The sequence below is a fragment of the Colobus angolensis genome, unplaced genomic scaffold (assembly GCF_000951035.1).
Source record: "Colobus angolensis palliatus isolate OR3802 unplaced genomic scaffold, Cang.pa_1.0 Scaffold153, whole genome shotgun sequence".
In the NCBI taxonomy this organism is placed as follows: domain Eukaryota; kingdom Metazoa; phylum Chordata; class Mammalia; order Primates; family Cercopithecidae; genus Colobus; species Colobus angolensis.
The window spans coordinates 8,620,179-8,642,249 of NW_012114633.1; the positions used below are offsets into that span (position 1 = coordinate 8,620,179).

At 35.6% G+C, this 22,071-nt stretch overlaps 1 protein-coding gene across 1 annotated transcript in view; it reads right to left on the reverse strand.

Moving 5' to 3' along the window:
* Positions 1-553: 553 nt before the first annotated feature.
* ZNF804A (zinc finger protein 804A) overlaps positions 554-22,071 on the reverse strand; it is a 355,429-nt gene continuing 333,911 nt past the window's right edge. The window contains exons 3-4 of the mRNA XM_011936501.1: positions 6,323-6,453; positions 554-4,269 (exon numbers count right to left, since the gene is read on the reverse strand). Coding sequence (XP_011791891.1) covers positions 1,023-4,269; positions 6,323-6,453 — 3,378 coding nt within the window. The 3' untranslated portion in view covers positions 554-1,022. The remainder of the gene's footprint in view (positions 4,270-6,322; positions 6,454-22,071) is intronic.

The window sequence follows — 22,071 nt, forward strand, 5'->3', positions numbered from 1 at the left end:
TTGTGCCATTCATCCCAAGATATTACATAACAGGCAGTGATTTATTAAAGTTAAACCTATTCCTTAATTCATGCCAACATTTCCATGTATTTCCCACAATAATTAAAAATAAACACAATAAATTTGGGAATGTAAACATTATAAGCACTTACACTGGTTATTTACCATGGCTTGTCTATTAGTCCTGTTCTAGAGTTCCAGAAAGAATACTATATACTTTGCATATTTTTGAGTTATTACCCACCCAAATGCTAAAATTACTTTAACATGAATTTCCATGGCTTACTGTCTAAAGAGAGGGCCAATTGTTTAGAAAATATAGTGAACTTTGAGTATGAGTAACATTGGAAAAACCCGAAAAACAAATCAACTCTCTGTTATACTATTTTAAAAGATCGTATCATAGTTGAAGTATTGATAGAGCTGCAAGGATATTTTGATGGGCTTTGGAGATTCAGAGATTCCTGTGTATGAGTAAAGTAATATAAATTCAACACCTATTGTTATTATACATTCCTAAAACAGTGAAAACCAACTGAAAACAAAAGTTTGATTTACTTAAATAGTTAACAAAAATTTATTGCAAGAGATATTTTTCACTGAATTTACAGTTTCAAGGAACATGGTACAAAACATAGTGCCATCAGCTTTATCTAAACATTAAATAGGTGCAAATACACAAAGATTAAGAAAAACTGAGGGAGCATACTTTACAACATAAATTAGAGTACTATAAATATATTTTATGTACATTATACATACTCTTAAGACATCATTTTAATATACAGCATATATTGTATTGATTTTCAAACTATTTAATAGTGCTTTAATAATGTTATATATCAGAAACTTAGGGATTTATTTGCATCATTACACTTACAGTAAATGATTTCAAACCAGTGAGGCCATATATCGATCAGTTTATTTCCACCAGTTAAATAGCCATGTACCCATATAGATGAACACTTACGCATATAGCAATAGTTTTCACAAGAGTATTGTTTTTCCCATTATGGTGATGACTAGAAGAGAGGTTGCAAAGGGATGACAGTAGGGTGTGGGGAAAGCAGTGAAGGAAAGAGTGCATGGGGTAAAGATGGGAAAGCGAGATGGCTAGGATGAAGAACAGAAGCTGGAATGATTGGCATCTGAGGAGGAGCAACAAAAGTTGGCTGGTTCCCAGGACAAATCCTCGGTCCTACTGGTCCTACTGAGAGCTGAGGTAATGAGGTTCTGGCGAGAGCTGGGATTTGGGAAATAAACTGTTGATGTGGCTGAAGCACTTTAAAGGTTCCTGCAGCTGCGGCTGCAGCGGCAGCTGCAGCAGCTGCAGCATGCTGCTGCAAGACAGTGTGATGGATAGTGGTTACAGAGGTAGAACATAAGGACTGCTGCAAAGGCAAAGGCTGCAGAGGTGTGCTAGGGGGTGGGAGGGCAGCTGAAGGAAAGGTAAATTTAACCTTGTTGGCCAACATGTTTGGCTGTAGAATGTGCTGGTAGACTTCACATGGTACGTTTTTGAATTTGTCATGGTTTTCTAGTGGGATCAATAATGCTTGCTCCGGTAAAGCTAATGGAGCCAGAATTTGCTCAGTTGTTACAAAGGTATGACCACTCACATGTGCTTCCTTGAATGGTAATGGTGGTTGTGTGTTAAGGATTCCTGAATTATAACGCAGCCACTCAGTTGGCGTCTCATTCATCCTTCCTTGTGGAAGGGCCTCAGCCAGTTCATAATGGCAAAGATAGGATTTAGGCGGTGACTGTCTAAAGTTCCGTTCAATATTAGGCACCTTAAGAGGAATTTGCTTTTCATTAATATTTATATTCTCACTTCTTTCTTTGTGTGCAAGCAAGGTATTGTCAATTGCTCCTTTTGTTGCAGCACTAGCTATACAGACAGATGTGGTGGGATCATTAGAAACATCTGACAATTCACCAGACGTGGTCTCCACTTCTAAATGCTCAGTTTCACCATTGGTTTCAGAAGGAAGGAGATTGCTAGGGTGGAAAGACAGTTTGTTTCTTAATTGGTTTGTTTGTTCTGAGTTCATTTCGATTTTTGCAACTTCCTGTGGTTTCATTTTCTCTTTTTTGTCTTCACTTGTTAACCTATCCAGAGGACTTAAGGAAGAAATGTCTTTCATGGGATAATCTGTACTTTCTTTGAGTTCTAAAGTTTCAAATCCGGGGTGGAATCTGCCTCTTTTTCGCCTCCGTTTCTTTTTAGGTTTACAGGGAGCAACTGAAGTACTTGGTGGCCTCAAAAATTCTTCTGGTAAATGATTCTGTCGATTCAAACTTTCATCTGAAGAATAAGAATATGAATGCTGTCTACGTTTTCGATAGACTCTTTCTGATTCATTCATGACAGAATTGTAACCTCTTTTAACAGCCTGATTCTGACTCACGCATTTCATATCATTTTGAAGAACTAAGCTTCTGTGATCCTGACTACAACTTGACATTTTGGTTTTCCAACAACAGTAAGTTCTAGAATATGTTAAATTATGTTTCCCAGAATGTATCATTCTTGGATTTGATTGTCCATTGAAAAGTATTGTGTTCTTTTTACACTGGTTTTTAGAATCAATAGTATCATAAGTGTTGTATTCGGTATTCCATGTTTTACACATTTCTTCATTGTCACTTAAGGATATGGATTCTGATTTGGGCCTTTTATCAAGTAGCTGATGTGAGTCTAATAATTGCTCTGCAGCTAAATACTGCTTTTCTGAAATTGGTTCCAGTAGATATTTCCCAGCATGCTCAGTGTAACTACTCTCTGCTTCCATTTCGCAGTGAGTTTCTGATTCTTTGGTTTTCTCCATATGATGACGCTGACATAACTTTTTTCTTTTTTTCTTTCTTCTACTTTTATGGAACCAGTATTCATTAGTCTCTTTCAACCTTATTTTGTTGTATTTTTCATCTAGAGTGTCCTGTTTTATTTGACTTTTAGTAAAATTATACTTTTTTGTTTCTCTGATCTTACAGGAAATGTTTTTATACCTCTGACCCATATTCTCATTTTTTCCAGAATCACAACTACTGGCGAGAATATCATCAGCCGAAAGAGGAGTGACTTGGGTGTGTTTATTTTTGCTACTTCCAATTTCATAATCAGTGAGTCCTTCTGTAGATACATCCTTGCAATCTGAAACTGGTCCCATGCAAATATCTTCCTGCTTCTGCTGAGAACAAAGATCATTTAAAGCTGGCTTATTTTTATCTAGATTATTATTTACTTTAGTAGACTTGAAGTCAAAACATAGAGGATTACAGCTATAGGAAATTGATGGTTTAGTAGTTGTATAAACTAGCATTTCTGATGGCCACTGAAGAACTGTAGATCTGTGTTTGTTAAGGACAGGTACAAATGGCTCACATTGTCTTTTGCAGAAATTTGTTTTCGTATTTATAGTTATACTAACCTCTTCAGTATTTGAAGGGGCCAGTGTCTTGGGATCATTTTTATTTTCAGCCTCAGTTGTGGATGCCTCGTTATGCTTAACATTTTCCTCTGTGGTAGCTTGCACAGATATGCAATCATTAGACATGTCAAGAACTGTGGATTTATTTCCTAACAACTCAGAACTGTTACCACTCACAGGTATGTCTTCATTAATAACAACACCCTCCAGTGGTATTTGATCTGCTAATGGGACTGAATTTTGACAATTATCTGCATCAGAAGATAACTGAAGTTGAAGTTTGCAAAATGAAGGTAATAATAATGTATCTTTTTCACTAGAGACTTCTTTTATCTCTTGAGTTTGAACAGCTTCTTTGTCTGTGCACATTGCCTCTGGTGGGTGAAAAGAATTAGTTTTCTCCTCAGAACTCAAAAGCACATCTGTTGGTGAAGATAGTCGAAGATGACAAGCACTGGGGACAAATCTACTTTTTCTGCTAAATCCTTTTCCCGCTGAGGCATCATCACTGTATTCAGAGAACGCTGCGGCGGAAGACTCTAGCTTCACGGACGCTTTCTTTGGAAATGCAAAAGAAAAGCCAATTTTGTGTCTGTGAATCCCCTGGGCTTGATCCCCAATTTGGTTATTTTTTTCTGTATAATTATTTGCTCTTTCTGGATCTTCAGCAACAGTGGTAGCATCTTTAGTATTCTCTTCACTATGAATCAAAGTATATTTGAAATCATGCTGGTTATTAACTGAATCCACAACAACTCGTTGGGAAATTTCATTTTTACAGTTTTCTCTCACAGTAACAGTTGTTGATTTGAACATGGGGCCACTTCCAGGAGCACTAGAGAAAGAAACAGAAGTGTGTGTTAAATAGCACACTTTTGAGAAAAAAAAATAGTCAACCACTTACGTCTTTAAAAATTCATTGAAATATTTTTTCAAATTTTTAAATCATTATAACAGAATTGCCTTCATATGGTGTAAGTACTTTCCATGGTGCCACAATATCATTTATTTGTTTGTTACTGTTTGGAATAACTTGGAAATATTGTCCCGAAGTTGCTTTTATAGCTGTTAAGACCAATGCTGAGGATATATTCTTAACCAGTGTTATCTGACCAAAATTTTCTACCTTTATGATCTCTTCAGTGATATTTTGGAGTGTTGTATTGTCTAAGGTAAAATTACTTTTGATTCACAAATACTTAATATCATTGATGCTATATGGCAAATATGATGAAAGTTCTAAACAAAACCCTTAATCATGACTTCAGAAAAGCTGGGAATTCAGTTGAACAATTCAATTCACCCAGCATTCACCAAGAGTCTACTATAGCCCAATTCGTATGGGCAAAGGTAACTAAGAGATAGTACTAGCTTGATGAGAGCTTTGACTCTTTTGAAATTGTTAGTCTCAATATTTAAAATTATCCTGAAGTTACACATTATATCATAACATGCAGTAAATGCAGGATAAAAGACAATTCACTTAAAATATAATTTATTTGGAATTACATTACACTGTAGTGAGTTCTGATGAAAAGAACTATACTGACAAACACATAAATATAAGAAAACCCTAAACCTTATCCTTAACATAACGGAACAGAGTATGAAGAAAATTCCTGCTATTCTAAAATTTCAGTGTTTTAGATATTATAAGTGGACAAGAAAATTTTAGTTGGACATTTCCTTTATCTAACCACTAACACAATGTATTGCTTCATTATTCTATCTACTAAGTGACAGAACGACTTTCTTTTCTCATCTTTTGAAGCACAAAATTAATTGGAAAACCATGTACGTATGGCTGTGTGTATAATGTAAAACATGTGCTTTATACAGAGGATAATACTTTAGATAAGCAGTGTTGCTTTTTTGTGTTTATCATTATTAGCTCAAGTTCACTTAATATATCATAATTTATATTTGCAAATGCTATTTATAGAGCATTAAGTTACATAGGTTTCATGATTCTCTATAGTTAAAATTTGTATAACTTTTTACACATTACCACAAAACGTAAACATACCTGATTTGTGTAACTGAACAGCAGTAATGTCTGTTTTTAACAGTTCCAAGTAGGATTCCAAATACATATACATTTTATTTTGGTTTTTACAAATTTGGCATCTCTAACAATGTTCTGATGTGTCAATGTATCACATAATACTATTCAGCAAAAAGTAAATTTGGAACGAAGTAATTTTTATATAGACAATAATAAAAGAGACCTTATTTATTGGAGAAACAAAGACTACTTTTAAAAAGTCTTCTTTTTAATAGCTTTGCCCTGGCGTGAATTGTAAAGTCTGAAATACAATACTGTTCACACCTAATAGCTGCTCACTGTTAGAAGCAGGTCAAAGTCTAAGAGTTGTGAACCTCTAACAGCCCAGTTACAGTTTATTCACAGCGCACTTAATATTGGTCTGCTTCTCAAGCAAAATGCTTATCCTTTTTTAGAAAAGGAATCTTAAACATAATTTTAAATAGAAGTTCTTCAAATTTTCATTTTAAAAAGTATCTCTAAAAACTCTTTTTGTCAAAAGGTTCATAAGATACTGCCTTGCTCTCTTCCTCAATCAAATATTTTATCCCAAATCAAGAAATGGGATAGCTTTCAACTAAGATAGCTTAAATAACAACATAAAGTTTATTTTTTAATCCAAAATTACAGTAATTTTGGCTTTTTATTGAAATGTGCATTAAACAGGTGTTTGCATAAAATTCTAATTCAAATTACTGTTTACAGCCTACAGAAGGCCATGAAAACATGTGTGCCTTATTCTGGGTACAGAAATAAATAGATTTGTGCCCTTTATTTCTGACTCCCCCTATACCCCTTTTTTGGTCATGTTTTAAGAAAACATACAATTTCATTGGATACTCACCATACAGTTTCCTTTCTTAGCTCAGCCAGCTTGTGCAGGCGTTGGAGTGCCTTTTCCTGTTTTCTTTCATCTTTCCTGGATTTAGATGCTACATTTCGAGCAAATTCCCTTTGTTTCAGTTCCTTGAGCCTCTGTTAAAAAATGTTGGAAATGGTTAATTATATTTTGGTCTATAGCAGTAAGTAAAGTTTCCTTGTTATTGTTGAAATTTTCCAATGCATCATCTTTGACCTCATCGAAAGGTAAACACAACATTCATGACAATCCACTTCTAACAAAAATATTTTCTTGCATTTTGGCTCGTGAAAAAGCCAAAGCATATTATTACATCATAGTAAAATTTATGCCTTAGGCAAATTGGAATTGAAAACTTTAATGTCTTCTTATTGATTGTTTCCTGCTGTTTCTCCGTGTAATTCAGATGAAGCATTCATGTCTTATAAATCCCACATTTCCAAAAATATTCAACTTGCTTATATATTTCAGTTACATACAATACGTTTTCTTATATTTTGATGTACAGCGTATTAGAAAGTTATCTGGTCCTTTGTGTTTGTGTTCGTGTATGTGTGTATATGTGTGTGTGTTTGTGTGTGTTTAAGTGAAAAGTATATTAGGAAAGTAAATGAATAAAGAATGGCTACTCCATAGGCAGAGCAGCCCTTTTTGTGTGTTCTGAGAGTGCATTATTTATGTTAATCCGTTAAGACAAATGATCTCTCCTGATGTGATTTAAAACAATCCCTTCTCTCAAGCAGCAGGCACATTTCCAGAATAATTCAAGATATTGGAAGAAAATTAGTACTGTTTTTCTAGAAATTCTTACTACATTGGGTATTATCTTTCATCTGTGTTAAAGAAGTTCATTTTCTAGGTTGATGGCAAGAAAAACAGCATGCCAACTCGAACATAATTGCTAAATAGCCATGTGTGTGACATAATTTTAGAGACTTCAAAATTGTCTTGCGTGCCAAATATTTTCACTATATACTTTCATGATGTGTACAGTTATTAAAAATAACAAAAGTACTATTTTCCCTAATGGTTCATGTTGTTATGCGATTGTAATATGTCAGAATCTTGAGTAGGACTCACTTACACTAGTGATATGATGTGGCTGTGTCCCCACCTCAATCTCAACTTGAATTGTAGCATCCATAATTCCTATGTGTGGTGTGAAGTACCCAGTGGGAGGTAATTGAATCATGGGGGCGGGTCCATACTGTCATTGAGATAGTGAATGAGTCTCATGAGATCTAACAGTTTTATGAAGAGGCGTTTCCTTGCTCATGCTCTCTTGCCTGCCTCCATGTAAGACATGACTTTGCTCCTCCTTTGCCTCCCACTGTGATTGCAAGGTCTCCCCAGCCATGTGCAACTGTGAGTCAATTAAACCTCTTTCCTTTATATATTACCCAATCTCCGATGTGTCTTTATTGGCAGCATGAGAACTAACTAATATGGTAAATTGGTGCCGGGTAGAGGGGTGCTACTCTAAAGACACCTGAAAATGTGGAAGTGACTTTGGAATTGGGTAATATGCAGAAGTTGGAACAGTGTGCAAGGCTCAGAAGACAGGAAGATATGGGAAAGCTTGAAACCTCCTAGAGACTTGTCAAATGGCTTAGACCAAAATTCTGATAGTGATATGGATAATAAAGTCCAGGCTGAGGTGGTCTCAGATGGAGATGAGGAACTTGTTGGGTACTGGAATAAAGGTTACTCTTGTTATGCATTAGCAAAAAGATTGATGACATTTTGCCCCTGACCTAGAGATTTGTGAAATTTTTTGGAAGAAATTTCTAAGCAGCAAAGCATTCAAGAGGTGATTTAGGGGCTCTTAAAAGCATTCAGTTTTATGTATTCACAAAGTTAGGGTTTGGAATCAGAACTTATGTTTAAAAGGGAGGCAGAACATACAAGTGGAAAATTTGCAGCCTGATGATGTGATAGAAAAGAAAAAAAACCATTTTCTGAGGAGAAATTCAAGCTGGCTGCAGAAATTTGCATAAGTAACAAGGAGCCAAATGTTAATGGCCAAGATATTGGGGAAAACATCTCTAGGGCATGTCAGGGTTCTTCACAGCAGCCCATCCCATCACAGGCCCAGAGGATTGGGAGGAAAAAGTAGTTTTGTGGGTCAGATCCAGAGCCTTGCTGCTTTGTGCAGTCTCAGGCCTTAGTGTTCTGCATCCTAGCCATGGATAAAAGGGGCCAATGTACAACTCAGTTCATTGCTTCAGAGGGTACAAGTCTGAAGTCTTGGTGGCTTCCACATGGTGTTGAGTCTGTGGGTGCACAGAAGTCAAGAATCAAGGTTTGGGAACCTCTGCCTAGATTTCACAGGATGTATAGAAATGCCTGGATGTCCAGGCAGAGGTGTGCTGCCGGGGCAGAGCCCTCATGGAGAACCTCTGCTAGGGCAGTGCAGAAGGCAAATGTGGGTGGGAGCCCCCACGTAGAGTCCCCACTTGGGCACTGCTTAGTGGAGCTGTGAGAAGATGGCCACTGTCCTCCAGACAGCAGAATGGTAGATCCACCAACAGCTTACACCACGTGCCTGGAAAAGCCACAGACACTGAACACCAGCTCGTGAAAGCAGCCAGGAGGAGGTCTTTCCTGTGCTGCTCTAGTGATAGTGAATAAGTCTCATGAGATTCAATGGTTTTATAATGGGAAGATCCCCTGCACATGCTCTCTTGCCTGCCACCATGTAAGACATGACTTTGGTCCTCCTTCACCTTCCGCCATGATTGTGAGGACTCCCCAGCCATGTGGAACTGTGACTCAAACCTCTTTACTTTATAAATTTCCCAGTTTCTGGTATGTCTTTATTAGCAGCATGAGAATGAACTAATACCACTAATTACATTTTAGTAAACTAATTGGATAAAGTTTTAATAAATACCTTATACACATGCACTTTTGTGTACCAAGAGCTTAGAACAATGCTTAGTCTATAAAATTTCTGTTCCATAAATATTTTTAAATTATTGTGTAGCTCATTTAGAATCTCCAAGTTATAAATGCTCCATCTATTTTAAAAAGTTCATCACTATGAATAAATAATAGTAGGCTACTGATGATTCTGGATTGTAAATCTGAATTTCCCCAATGTAGCATGAGGTAGCTCAAGTGACATATAACACTGACATAGTTTAAGCTTCAAATGATCTCTAATATTTAAATTGACATGATTTATAGAAAGAGTCCTTGTATGTGTATATATCTATATATTTTTGAATTACACAAAGATATTTCAAGAATGCTCATTTGCACTGACATATTTGTATAGGATAAGACTTTCCAGAGAAGAATTTAGATGAAAGATAAATCATGTGGTAAATGTCTCAGTTGTATAGATATTTCCCAGAAAGGAAAATTTTGATATCATTTCCTTAATATGACTGTTAAAATAGCTATAATTTTATAATATGCATTAAATTATTAATTGATTTTCATAAAACAGTTGTAGAATTACAGTATAATAGGTCAAGAATATTTTACTCATAAATTTTATGTATACAGGGTCTTGGTCACTTTTATTTCTTCAAACTTTAAAGTAATATCAAAACTCACTCAATAGATAATTATTGAGCACTAGCAGCAGTCACTCTGATAAATGATCGAGATTTTTTTTTAATTAAAGAAAATATTTCTACTTTCATTGTGTATTTCTATGAGTGTATATGTGGGCAAGTGTTGTGTGTTTATGTGTATTTTACAGAAATAAGGAGTGAACATACACATTAAGAGATAACAGCTATCACTGGTTGGAATATTCTTACAGTGCCATGTATGAAGAGAGAGAAGTGCTCAAGAAAATCCTAAAGACAGCTACTTGGTAAAAGTGATATCTGTGCTGGGTTTTTAGGAATACAAATATTAACTAGAAAAAAGGGTTGGATGTTGGGGATGAGAGTGTGTATTAGGAACCATGAACAGCTTTGTACAAACACAGAAATCTAAGTTTTCTAAAATAAGACATAAAAGAAGTAAAGTACCAGGTGAAATAAAGCAAGAAAGAATTTTAATACCAGAGCTATTCAGCAAATAATCTTTGATTATTAGTTATAAATAGTTTTATTCTAAGAAGTACAGATAATTTATTTCCTACTGGTTCTTTAGAAAAGCTCCGTAAACAAACCAAAAAGACAGACTTTACTGTTTTTGATAAAATCTTTAGTATAAAAGTTAATTGTTATTACATACACACACACACACACACACACACACATAATACACATATATAATACATAAAATACATGTAATAATCAATGGTTAAAAATAGTGGGTTTAAATTTCATTGGTAAGATAAAAGTGCAATGCTTCTAATGAAAAACAAACTGTATTTTCCAAAGAAAGCATGCAAAAATGCTAGGACTTTCACTATTTACTGTTTCAAAGTAACCATAGAGGTTTAGAAATAATATGGTTTTCATTGACATAATCATTGAATATTGAGGAGTCAGTCAATTATTAAATTCCAATACTATTGTTATTTGTAATATAAGTGACCGATAGACATGGCTGGAAGCAGCTCCAGATTTAGATAACTGTGCCTATTTAAAATGTAAATTTAAAGAGGAGAGGCTAGATGGTAGACTAGAAGTCTCCACCAATCATCTTCCCCCACCCCACAAGGATAACAATGTTTCCACACAAAAAAAGGCACCTTCATAAGAATCAAAAATGAAGTGAGCACTCACAGTACCTGGGTTTAACTTCATTTCACTTAAAGAGGCACTGAAAAAGTAAGATAAACAGTCTTGAATAGCCAATGCCTGCCTTCTCCCAACCTCCCAGAAATGGCCATTCTGCATGGAGAGAAAAATCTGCGCACTTGAGAGAGTGAGAGAGAAACAATTGTGAGACATTATGTTGAACTCAGTGCTTTCCTGTCACAACAGAAAGCAAAACCTAACTGAACTCAGCTGATGCTCACCTATGGAGGTAGTATTTAAACTAGCCCTAGCCAGAGGGGAATGGACTATCACAGCAGTTGGAACTTGAGTTACTGCAAGCCTTGCCACCTTGGACCAGAGTGCTCTGAAGCTCTAAATAAAGTTCAGCTTTATTTATTTAAGCCTTATTTATTCAACTCGTGGCAGTCTAGGCTGCAACTGCTAGGCAAGTCCTATTGTTGAACTGGGCTCAGAGCCAGTGGACTGGAGGGGCACATAACAAACTGAATTGATGGGGATAATAACAAACTGGGATGGCTAAGGGAGGGCTGATGTCACTCCTCCCCCACCCCTAACCCCAGGCTGCAGAGCTCGTGGTTCCAAAAAGACCCCTTCATTCTACTGGAAGAGAGAGAGGGGTGGGGAGGGGAGCAGAAGGGAGGGGAGGGGAGGAGACAGAAGAGCAGGGAGGACTTTGTCTTGCATCTTAGATACTGTCTCGCTCACTGCAGGAAAGAGTACTAGTCAGAGTTGCGAAACCCTCTTTCCAGGTCCCAGCTCCAGGAAAACATTTCTAAACACACGCTGGGCTAGAAGGAAACTTACTTTCTTGAAGGGAAGGACCTAGTTTTGGCAGAATTGATCACTTGCTAACTGAAGAGCCCTTGGGTCCTGAATAACCAACAGCAACACCCAGGTAGTACTTTGTGGGCCTCGCATAAGACTCTGTGACTTCCTGGCTTCCAGTGAAACTCTCAGCACATTCCCAGTTGTGGTGGATATGGGGAGAGACTTCCTCTGCTTGAGAAAAGTAGAGAGAAGGAAAGGGGACTTTGTCTTGCACCTTAGGGACAAGCTCTGCCACAGGAAGATAGAGTACAAAATGATTCCTTGGGGTCCTTGAATCCAGGATTTGGCTTTTGCATGGCATTTCTGGATCTGCCTTGGGCCAGAGGGGAGCCCACTGCCCTGAAGTTTGAGCCCGAGGCCAGGAAATATTCACCACAAGCTGACTGAAGAACTTCTGACCCTTAAGGAAATATCAGTAGTGCCTGATACTTCTCCCTATGGGCCTGTGGTGGTAGTGGCCATGGGATGAAGCTCCTCTGCCTCAGGAAATGTGAGGGATAAGTGGGAAGGACTACATCTTGTGGTTTGAGTGCCAGCTCAGGCACAGTACAACAGAACACCAGGGAGACTTCTAAGGTTTTTGATTCTGGACCCTGGCTTTAAGACATAACCTCTGGACCCAGCTGGGGCCTGAAGGAAATTGATTCCCTAAAGGGAAGGACATAGGCCACCAGCCATTAGTAAAGCCCCAGGGTTTTGAGTGAACATAGATGGTAGCCAGGTAGTGGCTATAGCAGACTTTGGGTGAGACCCAATGCTGTGCTGGCTTCAGGTCTGAACCAGTGCAATCCCAGTGTTGGTGGCCACAAGGGTGTTTATGTCACTCTACCCCTAGCTCCAGCCAGCTCAGAACTGATAGAGAGACTCTATTTATTTGGGAGAAAGTAAGGGAAAAGAACAGGAGTTTCTGTCTGGTAATCCAGATAATTATTTTGGATCTTGTCCAAGACCTTGGAGGTGGTATTTCTGAATCTGCAAGAGCCACAGAATTACTGGGCTTGGGGTTCCTGCTAATGCAGTTACAGCTTAGTTGACAACATACAGTCCCTGGAAAACCCTTCTAAAAGTGTAGGTACAAACAAGCCCAAACTGTGAAGACTACAATAAATACCTAACTCTTCAATGACCAGACAGAGACAGATATTCCTAAGTATGAAGACCATCCAGGAAAACATGATCCCATCAAAGGAACCTAATAAGACATGATGGGCCAACCCTGAAGAAACAGGATACGTGACCCTTCAGACAGATAATTCAAAATAGCACTTGTGAGGAAACTCAAAAATATTGAAGATAAGAAAGAAAGAATTCAGAATTCTATGAGATAAATTTAACAAAGAGATTGACATAATTAAAATAAAGCAAGCAGAAATTCTGGAGCTGAAAAATGCAATTGGCAAACTAAAGAATGCATCAGAGTTTCTTAAAAGCAATTGATCTATCAGAAGAAAAAATTAATTAGCTTGAAGATAGGCTGTTTAAAAATACAAAGTCAGAGGAGACAAAATAAAAAGGATAAAAAACAATAAATCACACCTACAGGGTACAGAAAATACCTTCAAAGGGGACAATCTAAGAGTTTTTGGCCTTAAATAGGATGTTAAGTAAGAGATGGGGATACAAGGTTTATCCAAAGGGATAATAAAAGTGAACTCCCCAAACCTAGAAAGAAAGATATCAATATCCAAGTAAAAGAAGGTTATGGAACACCATGAAGATTTAACCTAAAGAAGACTACCTCATGGCATTTAATAATCAAACTCCCAAAGATCAAGGAAAAAAAAAAAAAAAGGATCCTAAAAGCAGCAAGAGAAAAGAAACAAAGAATATAATATGGAAGTCCAACATGTCCAGTAGCAGCCATTTTAATGGAAACTATACAGGCTGGGAGAGAGTGGTATGATGTATTTAAAGTGCTTAAGGAAAAAAGCCAAAACAAAAACAAAAACAAAAAACTTTTTCCCTAGAATAGTAAACCTGCTTAAAATATCCTTCAAGCAGGAAGGAGAAATAACTTTCCCCCCAAAAAAAGCTGAGGAATTTCATCAATACCAGATTGTCCTACAAGAAATATTAAAGGGAGTACTTCTGTTAGAAAGAAAAGGTTTTTAATGAGCAATAAGAAATCATCCGAATATGCAATATTCACTGGTAATAGTAAGTACACAGAAAAACATGTAACACTGTAATACTGTAACAGTGGTGTGTAAACTACTCTTAAATAGAAAGGTTAAATGATGAAACAATAAAAAACAACAACCACAACAACTTTTAAAGATATAGATAAGATAGAGCAAGACTCTGTCTCAAAAAAAAGAGAAAAAAATAGATATAGATAAGATATAAACAGAAACAACAAAAAATAAAATAGGAGGGGAACAAAGTTATAGCATAGCGTTCTTGGTAGTTTTATTTTTGCTTGGTTGCTCGTGTTTGTTTATGTTAAAAGTGTTGTTAGCTTAAAATAGTGGGTTGTAAAAGACTATTTGCAAGCCTTATAGTAACCTCAAATCAAAAAATATACAATTGAAACACAACAAATAAAAATAAATTAATTCACATCACCCAAGAAAATTACCTTTACTGAAAGAAAGACAAGAAGGAAAGAAAGAAGAAAGGGAAGACCACAACAAAACCAGAAAACAAATAACAAAATGGCAGTAGTAAGTAAGTTTTCACTTATCAACAATAACATTAAGCATACATGAACTAAACTCTCTAATCAAAAGACATAGAATGGCTAAATTAATTTTTAAAAAAACCCCAAGATCCAATAATCTGTTACCTACCAGAAACACACATCACCTAAGAAAAAACACATACAGTGAAAATAAAGGGAAGGAAAAAGATATCCCGTGACAATGGAAACCAGAAAAGGATAGGAGTAGCTATAGTTATATGAGATAAACAGATTCCGTGGCAACAACTGTAAGAAAAGACAAGGGAGGTCACTATGTAATGACAAAAAGATCAAATCAACAAGAAGATATAATAATTGTAAATATATGTGCACCCAACACTGAAGCACCAAGTTTATAAAGCAAACATTAGAGCTAAATAGAGAGCTAGACCTCAGTACAATAATAGCTGGAGAGACTTTAACATCCAATTTCAGCATTGCACAAATATTCCAGAGAGAAAATCAGCAAAGAAACATTGGACTTAACCTGTACTATAGACTAAATGAACTTAATAGATACTTATGACACATTTCATCCAACAGCTACATAATACACATTCTTTTCCTCAGTATATGGATCATTCTCAAGAGTAGACCATATGTTACATAACAAAACAAATTTTAAAACATTCAAAAAATTTGAAATAATATCAAGCATCTTCTCTGACCACAGTGGAATAAAACTAGAAATCAATAAAAGGAGGAATTTTGTAAACTATACAAATAAAGGAAAATGAAACAACATGCTCCTTAATGATCAGTGGGTCTATAAAGAGATAAATAAGGAAATTGAAACACTTCTTAAATCAAGTGATAATGGAAATGCAACATACCAAAATCTATGGGATACAATCAAAGCACTACTAAGAGGAAAGTTTATAGCAAACTAAAAAAGAAGACAACTTCAAATAACCTAAGAATTCATCTTAAATAACTAGAAAACAAAAGCTAACCAAACTCCAAATTAGTAGAAGAAAAAAAAATTAAAAGGATTAGAGTGGAAATAAATGAAAATGAAGTAAAGGAAACAACATAAAACATCAAAGAAACAAAAAGAAGGTTTTTTTTTTTTTAAAGTTAAACAAAATTGGCAAACCTTTAGCAAGATTAAGAAAAAATAAAGAGACAAGATCCAAATAAAGTCAGAGATGTAAGAGGAGAGATTGCAACAGATACCATAGAAATTCAAAAGACCATTAGTGGCTACTATGAGCAACTACATGCCAATAGATTGAAAACTCTAGAAGAAGTTCACAAATTCCTAGACATATACAACGTACTGAACCACGAAGAACTCCAAAACTCAAACAGACCAGTAACAAGTAACGAGATGAAAACCATAATAAAAAGCCTCCTAGTAAGAAAAATACCAGAACCTGATGACTTTACTGCTGAATTGAACCAAGCATTTAAGAACAACTAGTAGCAATCATACTCAAACTATCTGAAAAAATAGAGAAGGAGGGAATACTTCCAAACTCATTCTATAAGACCATATTGCCCTGATACCAAAACCAGGAAAAGACACACTGAAAACACACACAGACACACACACACACACACACACACACACACACACAACAAAACTACAAGTCAACATCACTGATGACTACTGATACAAAAATCCTCAACAAATACTGGCAAACTGAATTAACATATTAAAATCGTTATTCATCATGACGAAGGGGAATGTATCCCAGGGAGGCAAGGATGATTTAACACAGGCAAGTCAATCAGTGTGATACAAAATATCAGCAGGATGAAGAACAAAAACCATACAATCGTTTCAATTGATGCTGAAATAGTGTTTGATAAAATTGAACATCCCTTTCTGATGAAAGCCCTCAAAAAGCTGGGTTTAGAAGGAGCATACCTCAACATAATAAAAGCCACATACAACAGACCCGCAGCTAGTATCATACTGAATGGGGGAAAAACTGAAAGCCTTTTCTTTGTGATCTGGACCATGACAAGAATGACCACTCTCATCGCTGTTATTCAACAGAGTACTGAAATCTTAGCTAGAGCAATCAGACAAGAGAAAGAAATAAAAGGCAACCAAATTGGAAAGGAAGAAGTCATGTTATCTTTGTTCCAGATGATATAATCTTATACTTGGAAAAACCTAAAGATGGCACTAAAAAGCTTTTAGAACTGATGAACAAATTCAGTAAAGTTTCAGGATACAAAATCAACATACAAAAATCAGTAGCAATTTCATATACCAACAATTAAAATTCTGAAAAAGAAATTAAGAAATCAATTTTGTTTGCAATAACTCCAAATAAAATAAAATACCTTGACTTAACCAAAGAAGTAAAAGATTTATACAATAAAAAAGCTATAAAACATTGAGGTAAGAAATTGAAGAGGACACCAAAAAGTAGAAATATATTCCATGTTCAGAGATTGGAAGAATCAATATTGTTAAAATGTACATACTACCCAAAGTAATCTACAGATTTAATACAATTCATATTAAAATAGCAAATATATCCTTCACATAAATAAAAAATATCATAAAATGTATATGGAACCACAAAAGACCCAGAATAACCAAAGTTATCTTAAGCAAAAGGAACAAAACTGGAGGAATCACATTACTTGGCTTAAATTATAATACAGAGCTAAAGTAACCAAAATGGCATGGTATTGGCATAAAAAAGACAGACCAATGGAATAAAATAGTGAACCCAGAAATAAATCCATACATCTACAGTGAACTCATTTTCAACAAAGTTTCAAAGAACATACATTGGGTAAAGGACAGTCTTTTCAATAAATTGCACTGAGAAAACTAGATATCCATATGCAGAAGAAAGAAATTAGACTCCTATTTTTTTGCATATACAAAAATCCCACCAAATAAAACTACTAAAAGAAAACACTGGGAAAATTCTTCAGGACATTGGAGTAGGCAAAGACTTCTTTAGCAATAACTCACAGACCCAGGCAATCAAAGGAAACATGGACAAATGGGATCACATCAAATTAAAAAGCTTCTGCACAGCAAAAAAAATAATAATAATAATTAACAAACTGAACAGACAACTCACAGAATGGCAGAAAATATTTGCAAACTACCCATCTGACAAGGCATTAATAACCAAAATATATAAGGAGCTCAAACAACTCTATAAGAAAAACAATCAAATAATCAGATTAAAAAATGGGCAAAATATCTAAATGGACATTTCCCAAAAGACATAAAAATGACAAACAGGTATGTGCAAAGGTACTCAGCATCATTGACTATTAGAGAAATGTATATCAAAACTGCAATGAGACATCATCTCACTCCAGTCAAAATGGCTTTTATCCAAAAGACAAGCAATAAAAAATGCTAGTGAAGATGTGGAGGAAAAGGAATCCTTGTACGCTGTTGGGAAGAATGCAAATTTGTACAACCACTCTGGAGAACAGTTTGGAGGTTCCTTAAAAAACTAAAAATAGAGCTACCGTACAATCCAGCAATCCCACTATACACAAAAGAAAGGAAATCAGTATATTGAAGAGATATCTGCACTCTCATGTTTATTGCAACACTGTTCACAATAGTAAAGATTTGGAAGCAGCCTTAGTCTCCATCAACAGATAAATGGAAAAAGAAAATGTGGTACATAAACACGTAATTATCATTCAGCCATAGAAAATAAAGAGATCCTGTCATTTGCAACCACATGGATGGAACTGGAGATCACTATCTTAAGTGAAATAAGCCAGGCACTGAAAGACAAGCACCACATGTTCTCACTTATCTGTGGGAGATAAAAATTAAAGCAAACTCACGAAGATGGAGAGCAGAAGGATAGTTACCAGACCCTGGAAAGGGTAGCTGAAGGTGGGTAAGTGGGGGATATTTAATGGGCACAAAAATATAGTTAGAATAATAAGTAAGTCCCAGTATTTTTGAGCATAAGAAGGTGACTATAGCAGAAAAATAATGTAATTGTACATTTAAAAAGAATTAAAAGTAATCGGATTGCTTGAAACACGAAGGATAAACGCTTGAGGTGAGGGATACCCTATTTACTCTGATGTAATTCTTATACATGGCATGCCTGTGTCAAAATATCTTATGTAAGCCATAAATATATATATCCACTATGTATCCACAAAAAATAAAAGTTACAGTTAAAAAATAAACAAAATGTAAAGGTGTCAATATTGTAGAGGCTGTCCAGAAGCACTAAGCTACATCCAGGTGATCGTACTAATCTTGATCATTTATGCACAAATACTTCTTTTATTTTTGTGACAGACTTCCTGATACCAAGGTAAACAAACTCACCTAATATTTTGATAATATTCAACTGGTTTGAGACCTGACCAAATACTTTGTAGAGTTTTAAAACTGGAATTTACCAGTTTTAATATTTTTTATTATATTTTTCTGCAACAAGAAAAAAGTTCCACCTCATATTTACATCTGAAAAAGTAATTTTGAAAGGTGAATAATAGAAATCAAGTATAGTTATACTTCAAATAATAACACTTTGGTCAATGATGGACTGCATATAGAAATGTGGTCCCACCAGCCAGGCCAATATGGTAAAACTCCATCTCTACTAAAATTACAAAAACTAATGGGGCGTGGTGGCACGTGCCTGTAGTCCCAGCTGCTCAGGAAGCTGAGGCAGGAGAATTGCTTGAACCCAGGAGGCAGAGGTTGCTGTGAGCCGAGATCACACCACTGCACTCCAGGCTGGGTGACAGAGCAAGACTCTGTCAAAAAAAAAAAAAAAAGAGAGAAATGTGGTCCCAGAATATTATAATGGAGATGAAAATATTATGTTGCCTACTGATATTGTAGATATCATAACATCATAGGGAAATGCATTACCTTTTCTATGTTGAGATACATTTAAATACAGAAATATCATTATGTCACAATTGCCTACAGTATCTGCTGTAGTAACATGTTGTACAGGTTTGTAGCCCAGGAGCAACAGGCACATAGCATAGGTGTGTAGTAAGGTGCACCACCTAAGTTTATATAGGTACACTCCATTATTTTTGCACAATGATGAAATTGCCTAATGATATATTTATCAGAATGGATTTCAGTTGTTAAGTGATGTATGACTGTAATATTTTTAGAATACCAAGTGGAAATAACAACACAACTTTCACACTAATAAATACACAAGGCATTATCTATGAAACTTATGGAAACATCAATGATATTTCTAAAGCTTCCTCAACAATTTATTGAGAGTCATTGTAAGAAATTCTTAGTGATAAATGTCAAGACAGGAATGGCAGTTAGCATGGATTAGAAAGTTAGAAAACTATTAAAAGTAATTTGTGAGATACAGTGATATAGCAATTTTATCCAAAACAAATTATAATGTACACTGCATACAATTCAATATATGTTTTGGAAATATGCAAGTCACAAATAGCAAAGTGTAGAGAACTCAATATTCTTTGTTTATGATACCTTCTCAGAGGGCCTACTCTACTTTTTAATGTATTCTGTTAGTTCTATACAGAATGAAAGTGTTATAAGGGCAACGTAGGTCAAAGTAACATTAATTATCAGATATATTCTCAGGAAAGTCCATGATGCTGGCAATGTTACAATGATCCTAGCATCAGGTTAGTGGATAAAATTGAGAGATTGACAAAAGTTTAATCAATGTAAGAAGAAGGAAAGAGAGACTGAGAGAGAATATAGATTCAGACCAATAATAAGAGAAAATATAAAAATTAACTCTGTGTTAGTTATTCATAAGTTTGTGCTTTAACATTTAGGTCAACTACATATTTTTACAGTTGCCAAGCAAATTTTCATAAACATCCTTATACCTATACTTTGTATACCTGTCTGATTGCATAACAAAGATAGATTCCTACAAACAGGACTGCAGGAATAAAAGAGATACGTGTGCTCTTCTTGAGGCTTTTGATGTTTTCCAAACAGCTTTTACTGCTCTCAATATATATGAGAATGTACACCATATTCAATGTTGGGTAGCATTACTCAATATTTTAATTTATAGTCAATAAGTGACATATCATTAATGTTTAGCCCATAATTCATTTGTTTACTAGGAAGGTTGAAATATTTTTATATGCATATTAGCCATCTGTATTGTTCATTCAGAATATTACTCCTTAAAATTGATTAAGCAATATTATATATATTACCTTGTTTGATAATGAAAATAAAAATGTAAAAAAGGCTTGCGTTAATATGCATATTTAGATATATTAAACTGAAGCTAAGTAAATTTCAAAGACTTGTCCAGAGTTAAATGCACATAGTAGGTCCAGGACTTGAATCAAGATTTCTGGGATCACACCCTCTGATCTATCTCCTGTATTTATTCTGCTATATGTTACTTAAGCTGCCTAACTCTTCAGGTCTGGCTGATTTGGTTGTCATGCATATATTCATGTCTCTTTCATTGAGTGCTCTTTATTTGTCAGGTGCTCTTCTAAGCATAGTTGATATATTTGTGACAAAGTAGAAAATATTCTCTTTTAAAATAACATTTTCACTATAGTTGAGAGGAACAGATATTAAAACATATAAACAAATTAATTCTAGAATATTGGACAGTGAAAAGTGCTGTGGATGAAACAAAGCAGAGAGGGCCAAAGGGCATGCAGTGAGGGGAGGGATAGCAATTTCAAATAGAGTGATTAGGGAAGGTGTATGCATTTTCCATTTTGGTGTAAAAAATTACCACAAATTTAGCAGCTTAATCAGCCCACATTTATTCCATGATCTGCATACCTGTCCTTTCATCCATCAAGAAGTTGGCTAGGGTATATTTTCATCTGGAGGATTGTCTGTGGAAAACGTCCACTTCCAAGCTTTCTAATACTATTAGTGGAATTCGTTTCCTTGTGGTAGTAGGACTGAGAGCCTGGGCTTCTTATTGGCTGTCGGTCAAGGCCATTCCAAGCAACTAGAGGCTGACAGCAGTTTCTTGTCCCTGAGGTTTTTCATAAGACTCACTGAAATCATGACAGCGCATTCAAAGTTATCAAGGAAGTGTCTCTCTCTCTCTCCATTCTGCGAAGTATATAAAGCAACCTAGTCAATGGAGTGTTATCTCACCAATTTTTCATATTTTGTCAGTTAGAAACTAGTCACAGGTTCCATCCACATGCAAGGGAAGGGGATTATATAAGGCATGACTCATTGGGAAGCACTTTAGAGTGTGTTCATCATAAAAGTTCGCATTGACAAGGTGACATTTGAGCATAGACTTTTAAGAAATGTGAAATAACCGAAACAGATATCTCAGAGAAAACTCTCCAGAAAGAGAGAACATTCAGAGTGAAATAAGGAGTTTGCAGATCATTTTTATTTTGATCACTGCTTGTAGTTGCATGGTAGCACAGATGCTCTTTAGCTGCAAGTTTTAAAAGAGTGGGAAAAGAAGAATTCTCTGAACCACGATACTGGGCAAGTGACATTTGACAGAGGAAAAGAAAACTCAGACCTGGTTTATAGATGGTCCTGTGTGACATGCAGGCACAATTTGAAATAGACAGCTATAGCACTGCAGGCTTTTTTG